Source organism: Acomys russatus, chromosome 3 (genome assembly GCF_903995435.1).
Source record: "Acomys russatus chromosome 3, mAcoRus1.1, whole genome shotgun sequence".
In the NCBI taxonomy this organism is placed as follows: Eukaryota; Metazoa; Chordata; class Mammalia; order Rodentia; family Muridae; genus Acomys; species Acomys russatus.
This window is the reverse complement of record NC_067139.1, coordinates 21,682,568-21,695,017: the sequence shown is the minus strand read 5'-3', so window position 1 is coordinate 21,695,017 and position 12,450 is coordinate 21,682,568. Positions and strand designations below refer to the sequence as shown.

Below are 12,450 nucleotides of genomic sequence, written 5' to 3'. Positions count from 1 at the left end.
TTTTTATTATTAATTATTATTTTTGTTGTTTTGTTTTGCTTTCCTGTGCTGAGGACAGAGTATGCTAAGCAAGGGCTCTTTTCTTTAGCACATTCTCAGCCCCTGTCTTGGTTTTGAAATAATGAGATCTGGACAAAAATAAGCCCTAACATTACAACCACATATTTCTGAAGCTTAATGCCTACCGCTTTTTTTCCACCTACAAACACCTACACTTTGATTGATAGAAGAGCTGAGTGTAATATATGTCACCCTGGTGACAAATATATTTTGGCAATTAGCATTTTATTTTAGCTACAAGAATAAAACTATAGAAATTCTGCTCTCATTGAAAAGAACAATAATACGATGTCTTATGCAAGAAAAATGACTCCAAAGTTTATTTCCAAAATTCATGCCTTTTATATTATCAAGCATGTAATACTTGCTAACCATTAATGAAGTGGAACACCAGGAGAAGCTGAAGTGGCTATAGATTCCATCTATTTTAAAATGAAGACATGCAGGACAGGTGAGTGCTGGGAAAGGAGAGGGGTGGCAGTGTAAATGTGATGATATAAAACTGTTCTGAAGAGATGGACAAGAGTTAGCAATAAAAAAAAAAGAGAAGACATGCTTTAAGGTGATTTCTACAGCAAAAATAAGATCTGGGCTCTCTACAGAAACTGGCTTACATAAGGAAGGGCTACACTCACCTATTTCCAAACTTATTTCACCAACTAATTCAACCCATAGAGACAAATAAGTTTCAATTCAACTAGTAGTTTCCACCCTGATACTTGTAGAGAGGAGGGGGGAAAAAACATACATTTCACTTAGAAAAAAATACTTATTAAAATTTTAATCGTCCATCTAGCTCTCTTGGGCAGGCAGGGCCTCCTATTTGTGCAAAGTCCAAGTGACGAACAAACAGCTCCCTCCACACAAAACTAAAATGCTACCAGAAAAACAGGTCCGGTACGTGGTCCGACTCCCCACTCAGTCTCCATTAATTGAAAATACAGAAGTCAGCATTTATGGGCCACTTTTCAACCCAGCTGCAGCAGGACAGGTCTAACAGGTTTGGGGGAGGGGGCTTTGTCACCTGGGTCCCAAGAGCCTGAACTATGGCCTCTGACTCATCAGGGCCATCTCCTGACACCCTGCAGGGCCACTGACCAATGACATCAATCCTTAGGGGGAAAAAAATCCCTACTCAAAATGAGGTCATTTTCTACTTTAGTCTGTTTTCCCTCCCAGAAGATAAGCCGCTTGACGGGTTTATAAACAGGCTTTTCTTTGGGGGAGGAGGAAGGGGAGATACAGAAATATTGCACAACGGAAAAACATCGTTCCTCCTCCAAATTAAGTGTTTTAGGGAAGAATCCTAATAAAACATGTATCTTTACACAGCTCGCATCAATGAATAAATTAAAAATCTTACTTTTCTATGAAATTATAAGACGCCAAGGAAGTAAAAAAGCCAATTACTAGGTTCTGGTGGTTGTAAATTTAAGAGGGATGGGGTGAAGGTAGAACAGGAGTAGAACACTTATTTACTGTGTACAAAGCCTTTGGTTTGGTTCCCAATAAAGCAAAAAATAACAATAGATAAGAAACCTAGACTTGTAGAAGCAGACTAATAATAAATTAATAGTAATAAAGACAAGGTTTATAAGGTATTGAAAAGAACTACTAAGAAAAAAATCCCTCCATATTCCGTCCCAGACCTAAATTTTGCGATTCACACGTGTTTTTTAAAAATGACCTCCTTAATTCCGGGAAGGATCAGACAGAAAAATAAATCTGAGATTTGGGTAGCTGGTCAAAATTTAAAATAAACTTTAAAAACCAAGTTTTTAAACTTGGTGTTACCAAACGCAGTCGTTCGTCAAAATCCCTGGGCACATTTTGTACAGAAAACAAAGATCTCTAAAAATGAGAAATGATGCCCAAGAAATAAATGGATAAATTTAAACAGAAAACATGTTGCAACTGGAAGGACTGTCCTGTGTCTAAAACTGCTTGCAAAACAAAACTCTACCAGAGCCATCAAGTTTCTCCTCCTCTGCCTGAGGCCACTGCGCTGGGGAGTGTTAAGGTGGTGGGAGGAACGCCTCTTTCCACAGAGGTGAGACCAGGGTAGGGCTGGGAAGGGGCAGATCGCAAAAGTCTCACGGCTCACGTGGGCCAGCAGAAGGCAGCTCTGGGGACTGTGTGAAAGGATGCTTATTACCTTGTCCCACTCACCCGCAACTCCCTCGCTGTATTTACTTGACAGTCCCGTAGGAGGACCCAGCCCTTTTGTTGCGTAGGTTCCTCCGTGGCTTCTTGGCCTGGGTGCCACAGTGCTTTCTCCAGGGTCACCCCCTCAGCCAGAACTTGAGCCCACTATGTATAGATCAAAGAGATGACTAATACTGAGCCCTGCGCCACACTTACAAAGTCACCCAGGATACTTATCCAAGAGGCGCGGAGCCCCGGGTGCAATCGTGGTTACCAAGTGGCTAGAGTCGGGAAGTGGGAGTGGAACAGGCCTATCCAGGCCAAGCGTGCACCAGGCGCTCAGAGGCCACCCTTACAGAGGGTAGGTGTTTACCCTCGCCTAGCCAAGTAACCTAAAGGCTGCCACCACCGCGGTCGCCCTGAGGTGACCATGAGCTCTGAGCCCTGAGTCCCTCAGAGGCCATCAGGCAGCAAAGGGGACTCCACCCCTTCACAAGTTTTACTTTTCATTAATTTGCAAGCTGGGTTTTGTGGCGGCAGCTCCACCTTGCCTGACCTCCCACCTGCCCGCAGGAACAAAGGCTGCGTCTCCCTAGCAAGGGACAACCGGAGGAAGGGGGCGCGGGGTGGGGGGCAGACAACTGAGAGACACGCACCCATGCGGTCTGTCCACTGCTCCCCTTCACAGTAGAGGCAGAAAGGAGGTGTCGCCCCTAGAGTCACCCTCCAGGGCAGAAGCGAGGTGAGAACCTTGAGACCCGGCGCAGGCTCACAGTAAGAGTCCCAGCACACACCCACGCTCCCTGGGCTCAGCGGCGAGCTCAGGGTGTCTGGACACCAGGTCCTGCACTTCCGTGACCTCGGGCAAAGCACTTTCCTGGGCCTAGACCTGGGTTTCCTAGTCGGTCCAGGAGGCGGGCCCCTCTCTGGCCCAAGGCCCTGGACTGAGCTAGGCGACGGCGGACCGGTACCCACCAGTAGCCATCGGAGTTCTGGTCGTTGACCCCGCAGCGCCGAGAGTAGTACATCCTGCTGGTGCCACCGCCCCCGCCGCCGCCACCACCGCCACCGCCGCCACCGCCGCCACCGCCGCCGCCGCCGCCGCCTCCGTAAGTCATCTCATAGCGCAGGTCGGGACCCGACTCCGCGCGGGTCATGCGACCCAGGGTGTTGATCCGCGGGTGGGAGCCGCCGTTGCAGCTCATGTCGGCGGTCACTCAGAGAGCCGCTCAGAGCCGCGGCATACGCGAGGCGTCGCCTCGGAGTACGCGAGGGGCTCCCGGAAAGGAGCGCGGGGCGCAGGAGACTGGCGAGGGCTCAGGGCGGAGACAGGGACGGCGACTGGCTGGGCGCGGGAGCCGGACCGGAGCTGTGGCTCGGACAGCGGCGAGGCCTCAGAGGAGCTGGGTCGCAGCTGGGTGTTGGTGTTGGTCGTGGCGGCGCGAGTCTCCTCCCCGCTGGCACCAAGCACTTAGGCCACACCTGGCCGACTGCTTCCCAGGGCTAGGTGCGGCTGCCTATCCTCCCCCACCCCCCTCCCGCGTGTCACCGACGCCTGGGACCGCCCTCCCCAATTTGCAGCTCCGCCCTGCGCCACTGAAGCCTGAGCAGCAGCGCAGAGAGGGGCGGGGACCCGGTGACCAGATCACTCTAAGCACCGGGATTCCAATGGACTTGCTTCAGGCACTAGAAGCCAAGCTCCGCCACTTTGGCACACTTTTGGTGGAACCCCCTACGTCCCAGGGGCGGAAATAAAGTGGACTGGAAGGGCCACTCGATTGGACGACTTTAGTTAAATATTGACTTTTTGCTTCTCCGAGGAACCTAAGCCAGCTTCTATTTTTATTGCCCCAGGAGTTCGATTCCTGTTGTGCAAAAACGATTTTTACGAAGAATCCCGAAACGGGCTTATCTAGAAAGAATCTGTCACAAGGATAAAGACACTTTCGTTGTTTTCCACTAGATGATAGCAATATAAAAGTTACAATTTATTTTCCCTTTAACTCTCGTTTTCAACAAAAAGCTGTGAAGATATAAAACACAGGAACCAGTTTTTCAACCTGGTGTAGTCCTGTAATCCTGGCACTTCGGAAGCAAGCCGAGTTCAGGGCTAGGCTGGGCTACATGGCAGGTCTTTGCCTGAAACAGAAACAAAACAAGGCTTCCCGTATCCCTAGGAGAAGCGAGAAGCGTGAGCTCCCTTGTATCACATAGGCTCCTGATCCCCAACCTGGGTCCCTTTCTGCGCCCAAGAACCCTGGACAGACAGACACCTTCCTAGATGAGTAGCACCTTGCCAGAACATTTCACCGATTTGTTCCAAGGCCACTCCCAGTTAGTAGATGTGTGTTATCTACACCGTAGTCTCCTGGAACTGGCTTTAGATACACCACACACACACTAGCCATTAAAAGCTGTTTGGATAACTTGGGACAGTGTTAAATGCTTAAGTGGTGTAAACACCACTTAAAAAGTCTTTGTAATAAAATAATTTTTATCTTCCTAAATAATGCCAGTTAGCTTTCCTGGTCATACAATGTATTTCTCAAATGTTTATGAGCTGGTTAAAGCAACCCAAAGGTAAGTATCAAACTACATTGGCATGGTGTAAAGGAGAAGTGGGGATTTCTAACTGCGTGTCTATCTACTTCTGCGTTGTCATTTCAAACTTTTGGACACAATTTTTGACAACAGATCTTGCTTGCATTTTTGCTTCATGATTGGCCAGAGCAGACCAACTTAAATCCAAGGAGTCAAATACTCAATGAGAAAACAGTTTACCGCTGATGTCTATCACCATCAATTTCCTTTCATTTCTAATAAAGAATTCACCTGGCCAAAAGAGTGTAGACAAAAGTGCTTTGTTTAGAAATAGAATCAGTATCTGGAAGTCAACTTCCACACAACAACCTATAATATCTGGGAGACATCTGAGGCATCCATAACTAATGCATGGAATTTGATCTGAAATATTTTTCCTTTTATACATCTTGTTTGCCCAGCAAATAACTATAATGCACCATACTGAAGGCTGCTATCAGACTGCGCAAAAGACAACAAAGAATAACACGTAGCTACTGTCCTCATAAATGCTATAGTAGAACCTCAATTTAAACAATTCAGAGAGCCCCTTTCTCCAATACTAACAAGGATACACAACTGACCTGCTAACTCACCTTAAACAGAACCCATTTATCTAGGAAACATCTCACAGCAAGGTTCTTCTGGAGCCAAAGAGACCGCCTGAGCGCACACAATGGTTAGTCAGGAGCCAGGCGGCCCTCACCCCCACCCCTCCCACTACTCACATCTGGTCAATCTATTTGCAAAGCAGGAGGAGAAGTGAAAAGCACAGGCCACCAGATGTAGACCTGTGGCCACCACTGCTTCCTGACCTACCTCATCGCATCTTGCCCTTCTTCAGGTCGTCTCAAGAATACTGGTGGCTCGGAGACTAACCAAGCATGCCTGTCTGGGAAGACAGTGATTTCATTTATCTTTCTCTAAGGCGAGTCAGGGAGATAAAAGGATGAAATAAGTAGGTTGACGTGCTAGGAAGCCTTCAGACGTACACACGACATCGGTTGTCTAGGCTGGTTCCTGTGAACATGAAGGATGACCATCAGAAGACCATCATTCTGATCTTTGTCCTATAATTTACTCAGCCTTCTATATTACAGACCAGAGATGAAGTACCACGTGGAATCATTCTTAAACGTGGAAACTGTATATGAAGCTGAAGGTACCACCACCTGAACCAAAAGCTCCTGGCTAGATATGACGTTTTAACCTTTAGTGTTTCCGTCTATATCTCTAGATCAGAAGTCTCCTCCTTGCTATATATATACTATACATTCCCTATGATGAGACATATTAAATGTTTAGTATGGACCCGCCCATAAGCCCAATGCTAAACTCACAAAGGTGCATAGGGTGCAGCCCGTGCCCTGTAGGAAATCAAAATCTGCATTAGGAAAGTGATCACAACAGGACATCGGGCATATGCTATGATGTCCAGAGGACTGTGAGAACACGGTAAAGGCTTGAAAAGCCTGTTGCTTACAACTGGGTTGAGGGGGTGAGGGGAAGGGTGGTGGTTGTCATTTTTTTGTTTGTTTGTTTGTTTTTTGTTGTTTTGGTTTGGTTTGTTTTGGTTTGGTTTGGTTGGTTTGATTCTCTGTTGTAGCCTTGGCTGTCCTGGAACTCACTCTGTAGACCAGGCTGGCCTCAAAGTCAGAGATCTGCCTGACACCCTCCCCCACCCCAACACCCCAGCACTGGGATTAAAGGTGTGGAGCCACTACTGCCTGGTTTACAGCTGGGTTTTAAAAGCATGAGACTGAAAGTCTGGAAGTCTTCACTTGCTGGGCTGGCTGCAGTCAGCTATTTTTTCCCTGCCACTTGTAGATAGCTTCCTATGCACTGATAGAGACAGCTCCCTGACAGGCAACCGTGTCCCAGCTGACCTTAGAAATGACCTTGCAGCTAGGAAAGAGCCCTCAGTCACACCCTGAGCACATTTAAAGGACTAAACAGAACACTTTGGTTTCAGTGAGATGAACAGGAACCATTTGCTGGCTCCGGATCCCATGGGAACCCCTCATTATCTCTTTGTAGTAAGTGATACACCCGTTGTCCCCAAACCATTTTCAGCCCTGAGTTCAAATGAGCTAGTCTGCCTGCTAGAGGAGTATTATAAATACATCAGAACAGACAGACACTTGGGCTGAAAGTATGTGCAATAAAGAAAAATATCTCTTAAAATGGAAGATAAATTTTAGTTACAGAATATATAGTGGCTACACATGCAGTTCTGGGGAAAAACCACTTATCTGACACATTTGACTCTGAGCTTGATCCACAGTACTGCAAGTGTGTGTGTGTGTGTGTGTGTGTGTGTGTGTGTGTAAAAACATAAGTACACACAACTATATGTAACCTTTCCTAGTTTTGAGAGGTTTCATTGAGGAACACATTTTGATAAAGCAAATACTTGACCAGAAATAGAAAAATGTTAAAGTGCGTATTTTAAGCTAAAACTATTTTTATTGGCTTAAGTTTCCTGAGAAATAGGATAATCTTTCTGTTTTCAGTGACGGTTTTTTAAGGTTTTGTTTGGTTGGGGTTTTTTGTTTTTTGTTTGTTTGTTTGTTTGTTTGTTTTTTGAGACAGAGTTTCTCTGTGTAGCCTTGACTGTCCTGGACTCTCTTTGTAGACCAGGCTGGCCTCAAGCTCACAGCCATCTGCCTGCCTCTGCCTTCCTGAGTGCTGGAATCAAAGGCATGCGCCTCGGTACCTGGCTATCAGTGAATGTTGGCAGCCTATTTTTTGTTTTTGTTTTAGTTTTGTTGCCAAGGAAGGTGGCATACTTTGTAACAATTAAATATCTGAGGGGACCATCTCAGATCCACTGCAGTGGTGAGATTCTCACACACTCTTTCTGCCCCTTGTCTTGTTTATGCCGATCTGGTAATAACTAATACATTATGCTGACTTTCAAGGAGTTTGTTTGAGTGGTTCAGTTTTATAGAGGCATGGTCTTATTCCGTAATCGAGGCTGGGCTAGATTCCATCTTCCTTCTGCCTCTGACTCCTGAGTTCCGGGGTTATGGCTATACACCATCATGCTTAGCTGAACTGTTGTGTTTAAGAGCACTGTGTGGTTTGGTTTTGCTCTGCCTGCCTTTCATTGGATAGCATAAGTATTAGGGCTTCGTCCCTACCTTCCTGTTGGACTGTCTTTCTCACCAAGAGCCCCAAGTTTGGTAAAGCTTGAGCATGCCAAAGACGGCAAGCAGGCTGTGGAGCCCTTGGCCTATTCTTCCTGAGCTAGGATGGCCTCTGCTTTAATCCCTTCTTCTCAGCCTTGCCTTGTTGGCCTGTCCTCAGATGGAGACGTCAGGAGTCTGGCCTCCTCTCCTCCCAGCAAGATCCACTGCACAGACTCATCACACTCCCTAAGTTCCCCTTTTAATATTCTAAGTAATTTTCTAAACTCATTGTGATGGTGAGGAACTGTCCATCTGAAAAGCATGCCATGGTAGGGACATTTTCTCAAACTTCTTTAAGTATTTGGTCCTGATGTAGCTTCCTCCTGGAAGCCCAGGACACCATGGGCATGTATCAAGTTCTTAGTGGAAACCTGTGATGAGATGTCTTCAGTCTTGACTGGAAGAATTCAAAACTCACCTCCCCAGAGCACTTCAGAAATGAAAGCTGATCAAGGACTGTTAGTGAGTTTTTATCCTCCTTTGGGCACCGGGGTTGGAACCCAGGGCCTTCTACGTGCAACTCGACTACTGCTTTGCATCTACAGCTCCTGTATAAGTGGCGCCAAAACTTGTAGAATCTCCACACGTGAAGCCTTGTGAAGACAGCCAACAGAAGAAACACCACGATGGGTCAGTCCTATAGCCTGGGTAGTCTTGCTTTTACCCATCATTCCTGGGTATCCTCTGAGACTGTGGCCCAAAGGCTTTTCCCCAGCATACATGGCGTCATGGAAACCAAGTCCACATTTTAATAGAAGAACAGTGAGACCAAGAGACATCAGGCACTTCCCCAAGTTACTTGATATTTCAAATATCAGAATTCTGTCTGTTTCTAATCTTGTGTCACTATGCCAAAATTCCTGTCCAGTCAGGCATGAAGGAACACATGTGTGAGCAAGATCTGAGAGCTACCTGAACCCAAGAAAGTGTTCTGCTTTTAATTTATTTTTATTTTATGTGCATTGGTATTTTGCCTGCATGTATATCTGTGTAAGGGTGCCAGAAGCCCTGAAACTGGAGTTACAGACAGTTGTGAGCTGCTCTTAACCACGGAACCATCTCTCCTGCCCCAAGAGAGTGTTCTATTATTAGTTACTTTCCTAAACTAAGCGAATGGGGTATCTAGGTGCTTGATAATAGCAAAGTGTTGTGCGTGCTTCCCAGGTCACACAAAGCATAGTTATTATTTATATTTAGTCTTCCTCCTGCTCTCCTTGATCATCTTGAGTTACAAAGCATAATCAGCTAGAGTTCTTCCACACCCTTTCCCCTCCCACTTTCAGTAAACAGAGATGGGGGGGGGCAGGGAAGCCCTCTATACTGAACGTGTACAGAATTTTCGACCTTATTTCTTTATACAGCACTCTTTTTCTAACTGGGCCGTCTCCCTGGCTCCTTGGCGCTTGGTTTGGTTTTGAATATAGTTTTCATTGTTCAGAAAAAGTAAAAATTAGAGGGCTATCATATACTAAACAACATGGATTCAGATTTGAAGCCATAATCTAGTTTCTAGATATTCACATGCACCAATACACAAGCTCCCAGTTCCCACATCAGTATCCTAAAGTACTAACAGTGATGCTGTGCCCTCCCTCATCCCACCCTCACTCCCACCTCCACCCCCACACCCTCTGAAGAGAGAAATATTGGCGTCTGGGAGAATAAAGAATGAGGAAAACGACCAGATTCCTAAATCCAGCTATTTTGACATTCAAAGCAGGAGACAAAAAAATAAAAAATAAAAAACATAAATAGTGACTATCTAAGTAGGGCACCAGCTCAGGGTGGGAGGGTCATTTCAACTGAGTGTCCTGATCTAGGGTCCTGAGAATGGCCTTGAGGAAGGAAACACCATGCAAAAGTCACTACCTAAATTACCAACCTGTGAGAGAGCAGAAAACACTAGGTTAGAGTCAGGAGCCCAGTTACCAAGTCAAGTTATTGTAGAGAGGTAAGCCTGAACTTGGGGAACGTTTCCCTCCTGATTCTAAGTGTGTGTGTGTGTGTGTGTGTGTGTGTGTGTGCGCGCGCGCGCACACACACACACACACGCTAGCTGTAAAACACAACAGCAGTGGAAATGGAGAGAAGCCTAGAAAGGCATCTAAAATCACACCAGCCAAAACAATCATGCCAAATATCTTTGATTTTCTTCTAGGTTTTCTCCCCACCCCCAGTAAACGTTTTTCCTAACTGATGTCGGATTATATACACAATTTTGTGTTCAGCTTCTTATTTAACCTTGTATATCATACAGCTTCTTGCTGCATTTAAAACATATTGTTACTACTGCTTTTAAAGAGTTCGTGTGTGTGTGTGTGTGTGTGTGTGTGTTAGTGGTTATTGGGTTTTGGCTTGTTTTGTTCTTGTTTAGGGCTCTTTGAAAATGGCCAAGCACACATCTCAGAGCCTCCCATGGAAGTGATAAATTGTTCTAGAAGTTTTCATACCCATGGTAAATAGGAATCACTCTTGATAGAAACCAAGGAGTGAGAAGGTAGTGAGCAATGTCTTAGTGTAAAGCAGGTACAATCATCATCAAACGGTGTTTAAGAAAACAATCCTACCGAGGACCTCAGGCATTTCCTTGTAAGGTTCCCAGCAGTTTCGAGCTCTCTGCAAAGGGCTGCAGAAGTCAGAGACTGAATTACCTTGGCTGCAGGACTATCCCTACCTACAGAGACAGCTGAGCTGCTTCCGGCTTCTTGAACCAACTCCTCACAACTTAAGGGAACTGATCCCTTCAGCAAGAAAAAGTTATGCAAATCATGCAGAGGGCTCAAAGGATTGTTTCTGTGAGCCATACTCAGCTGCATTTACTTTGTGCGTTCTCTACAGGCTTGCTGGATTTCAGTCTGAAACATCTAAGCCAGACTGTCGGGAGACAGACACACTTCAAATACAGAAAAAGCTAAGCACGTTCCACGCAGGCTCCACAAACTGGTGAGTCAGTTCTGTCTTACAAAGGTGGGTGTTGAGAGCGACACGTCATGCTCGCTAAACCAGCCCGACCGCTCCTGCGTTTTAACTACTTGGCAGTTTGGCTTCAAGTGGACTGGAACAAAGCGTCCTTTCCCACCACCACTCAGAAGAAACGTCATTTGTCATCGCCCCTAAACCTTCGGCTGTGCTTTACTAAATAGGGAAAAATGATTGCATGGCTTTAAAAAACGGACTCCTGTCTTATTCAAAAAAAAAAAAAAAAATCAGCATTCCTGTTTACTTCTCTGGAGAACGGGGTATACAAAAGGAAAGTCTCCTTTTTAACTATGGAGGAGCTTGGCTTTACAGAGACACTTACATTAATAGGAAACATTGTTATTTTAGTTATTATTACAGATAAACATTTTTTAATGAATACATTTATGTGAATACAGACATGAAAGAAAACAAAATGAAGAATTTTTTAAAATCAATGTGTGTGATGGGTGGTCTTGTGTACATTCGTTGTGTATGCATGTTCCTGTGTGTAAATGCGGATGCTCATATGCCAGGCACGGGTGTAGAGGTCAGAGGACAAGGCTCACTTCCCACATTATTTGAGGCAGGGTCGGTTGTTCACAGCCGCTGGCCTGAGAGCTTCTGAGAGAATGGCACCATGCTTGGGTCTGGGGTTTCTAACTTGGGTCCTCACACCCGCTCTATAAATGCTCTCGGTGATATTGCAACAATTACCACTGTCCACTGCTAAACTTTGTCATCATTTCAAACTGAAACTCCATTAAATACTGACTCCTCCCTCCTCCCAACCTGTGACATCACCATTCTGACCCTATGAATCTGAAGGCACTGAAGATCTAAATAGAATTACACAGTCTTGTTCATTTCTGGCATATTTCACTGAACATAACCCTTCAAGGTTTATCATCTTGCAGTGCGTATCAGAATTTCCTTCCTTCTTAAGCTAAATGAAGTCCATTATACGAACACACGACATTTTGCTTGTCCACCCGTCTGTTGACAGACATCTGGATTGCTTCCACCTATTGGCTATGGTAGGCAACACTGATAGATGATTTTATGTAATACATTTATCATAATCCTTTCCTATTACAACCTCCCCGTGCCTCAGAGCTGTCACCTTTCCCCCTTTGCTTAGTTATCTGTTCTTATCATCAATCCGTTCCCAAGTCTTTCTCTAGTGGAGTAATTATCTGCTCAATACAAACACTCGCATCAGTTTTCACTTCATTGCTCCAAGAAACCAGCTGAAATCTCCGGCCTGTCTCCAGCTGGCCAGCTGCTGTCCAAACAAGCCCCTTTGCTTCAGGGAGATGCCCATTTATCTGATCTCTACCATGTGCGAGCTGTGTCCCCTCTCTTTGGGGGCCAGTGGCTTTTCTTTTCTTCACGCCCACCCTCATTTTGGAGGCACTCAGCTTTCAGGAACTTGACTGGGTATGTGTGCACGCAAGGCCCATTCTTTCTAGGACTTCTTTGTCTGAAAGTTTCCCTATTCCGGCATTCACTTTAA

At 45.6% G+C, this 12,450-nt stretch overlaps 1 protein-coding gene and 1 long non-coding RNA gene across 3 annotated transcripts in view; one reads left to right on the top strand and one right to left on the bottom strand.

The window, feature by feature from the left end:
• The window catches only part of Dsp (desmoplakin), a 49,027-nt gene extending 45,499 nt beyond the window's left edge, over positions 1-3,528 (bottom strand). Inside the window, exon 1 of one of the 2 annotated variants that reach the window (XM_051170168.1) lies at positions 3,181-3,528. In XM_051170168.1, coding sequence (XP_051026125.1) covers positions 3,181-3,410 — 230 coding nt within the window. In that variant the 5' untranslated portion in view covers positions 3,411-3,528. The remainder of the gene's footprint in view (positions 1-3,180) is intronic. The other variant, XM_051170172.1, reaches the window with a different exon arrangement.
• Positions 2,849-11,141, top strand: LOC127210537 (uncharacterized). The gene is made up of 3 exons (XR_007833324.1): positions 2,849-2,947; positions 8,522-8,606; positions 10,815-11,141. It is a non-coding gene; the product is annotated as an uncharacterized LOC127210537 (long non-coding RNA).
• The last annotated feature ends 1,309 nt before the right edge of the window (positions 11,142-12,450 follow it).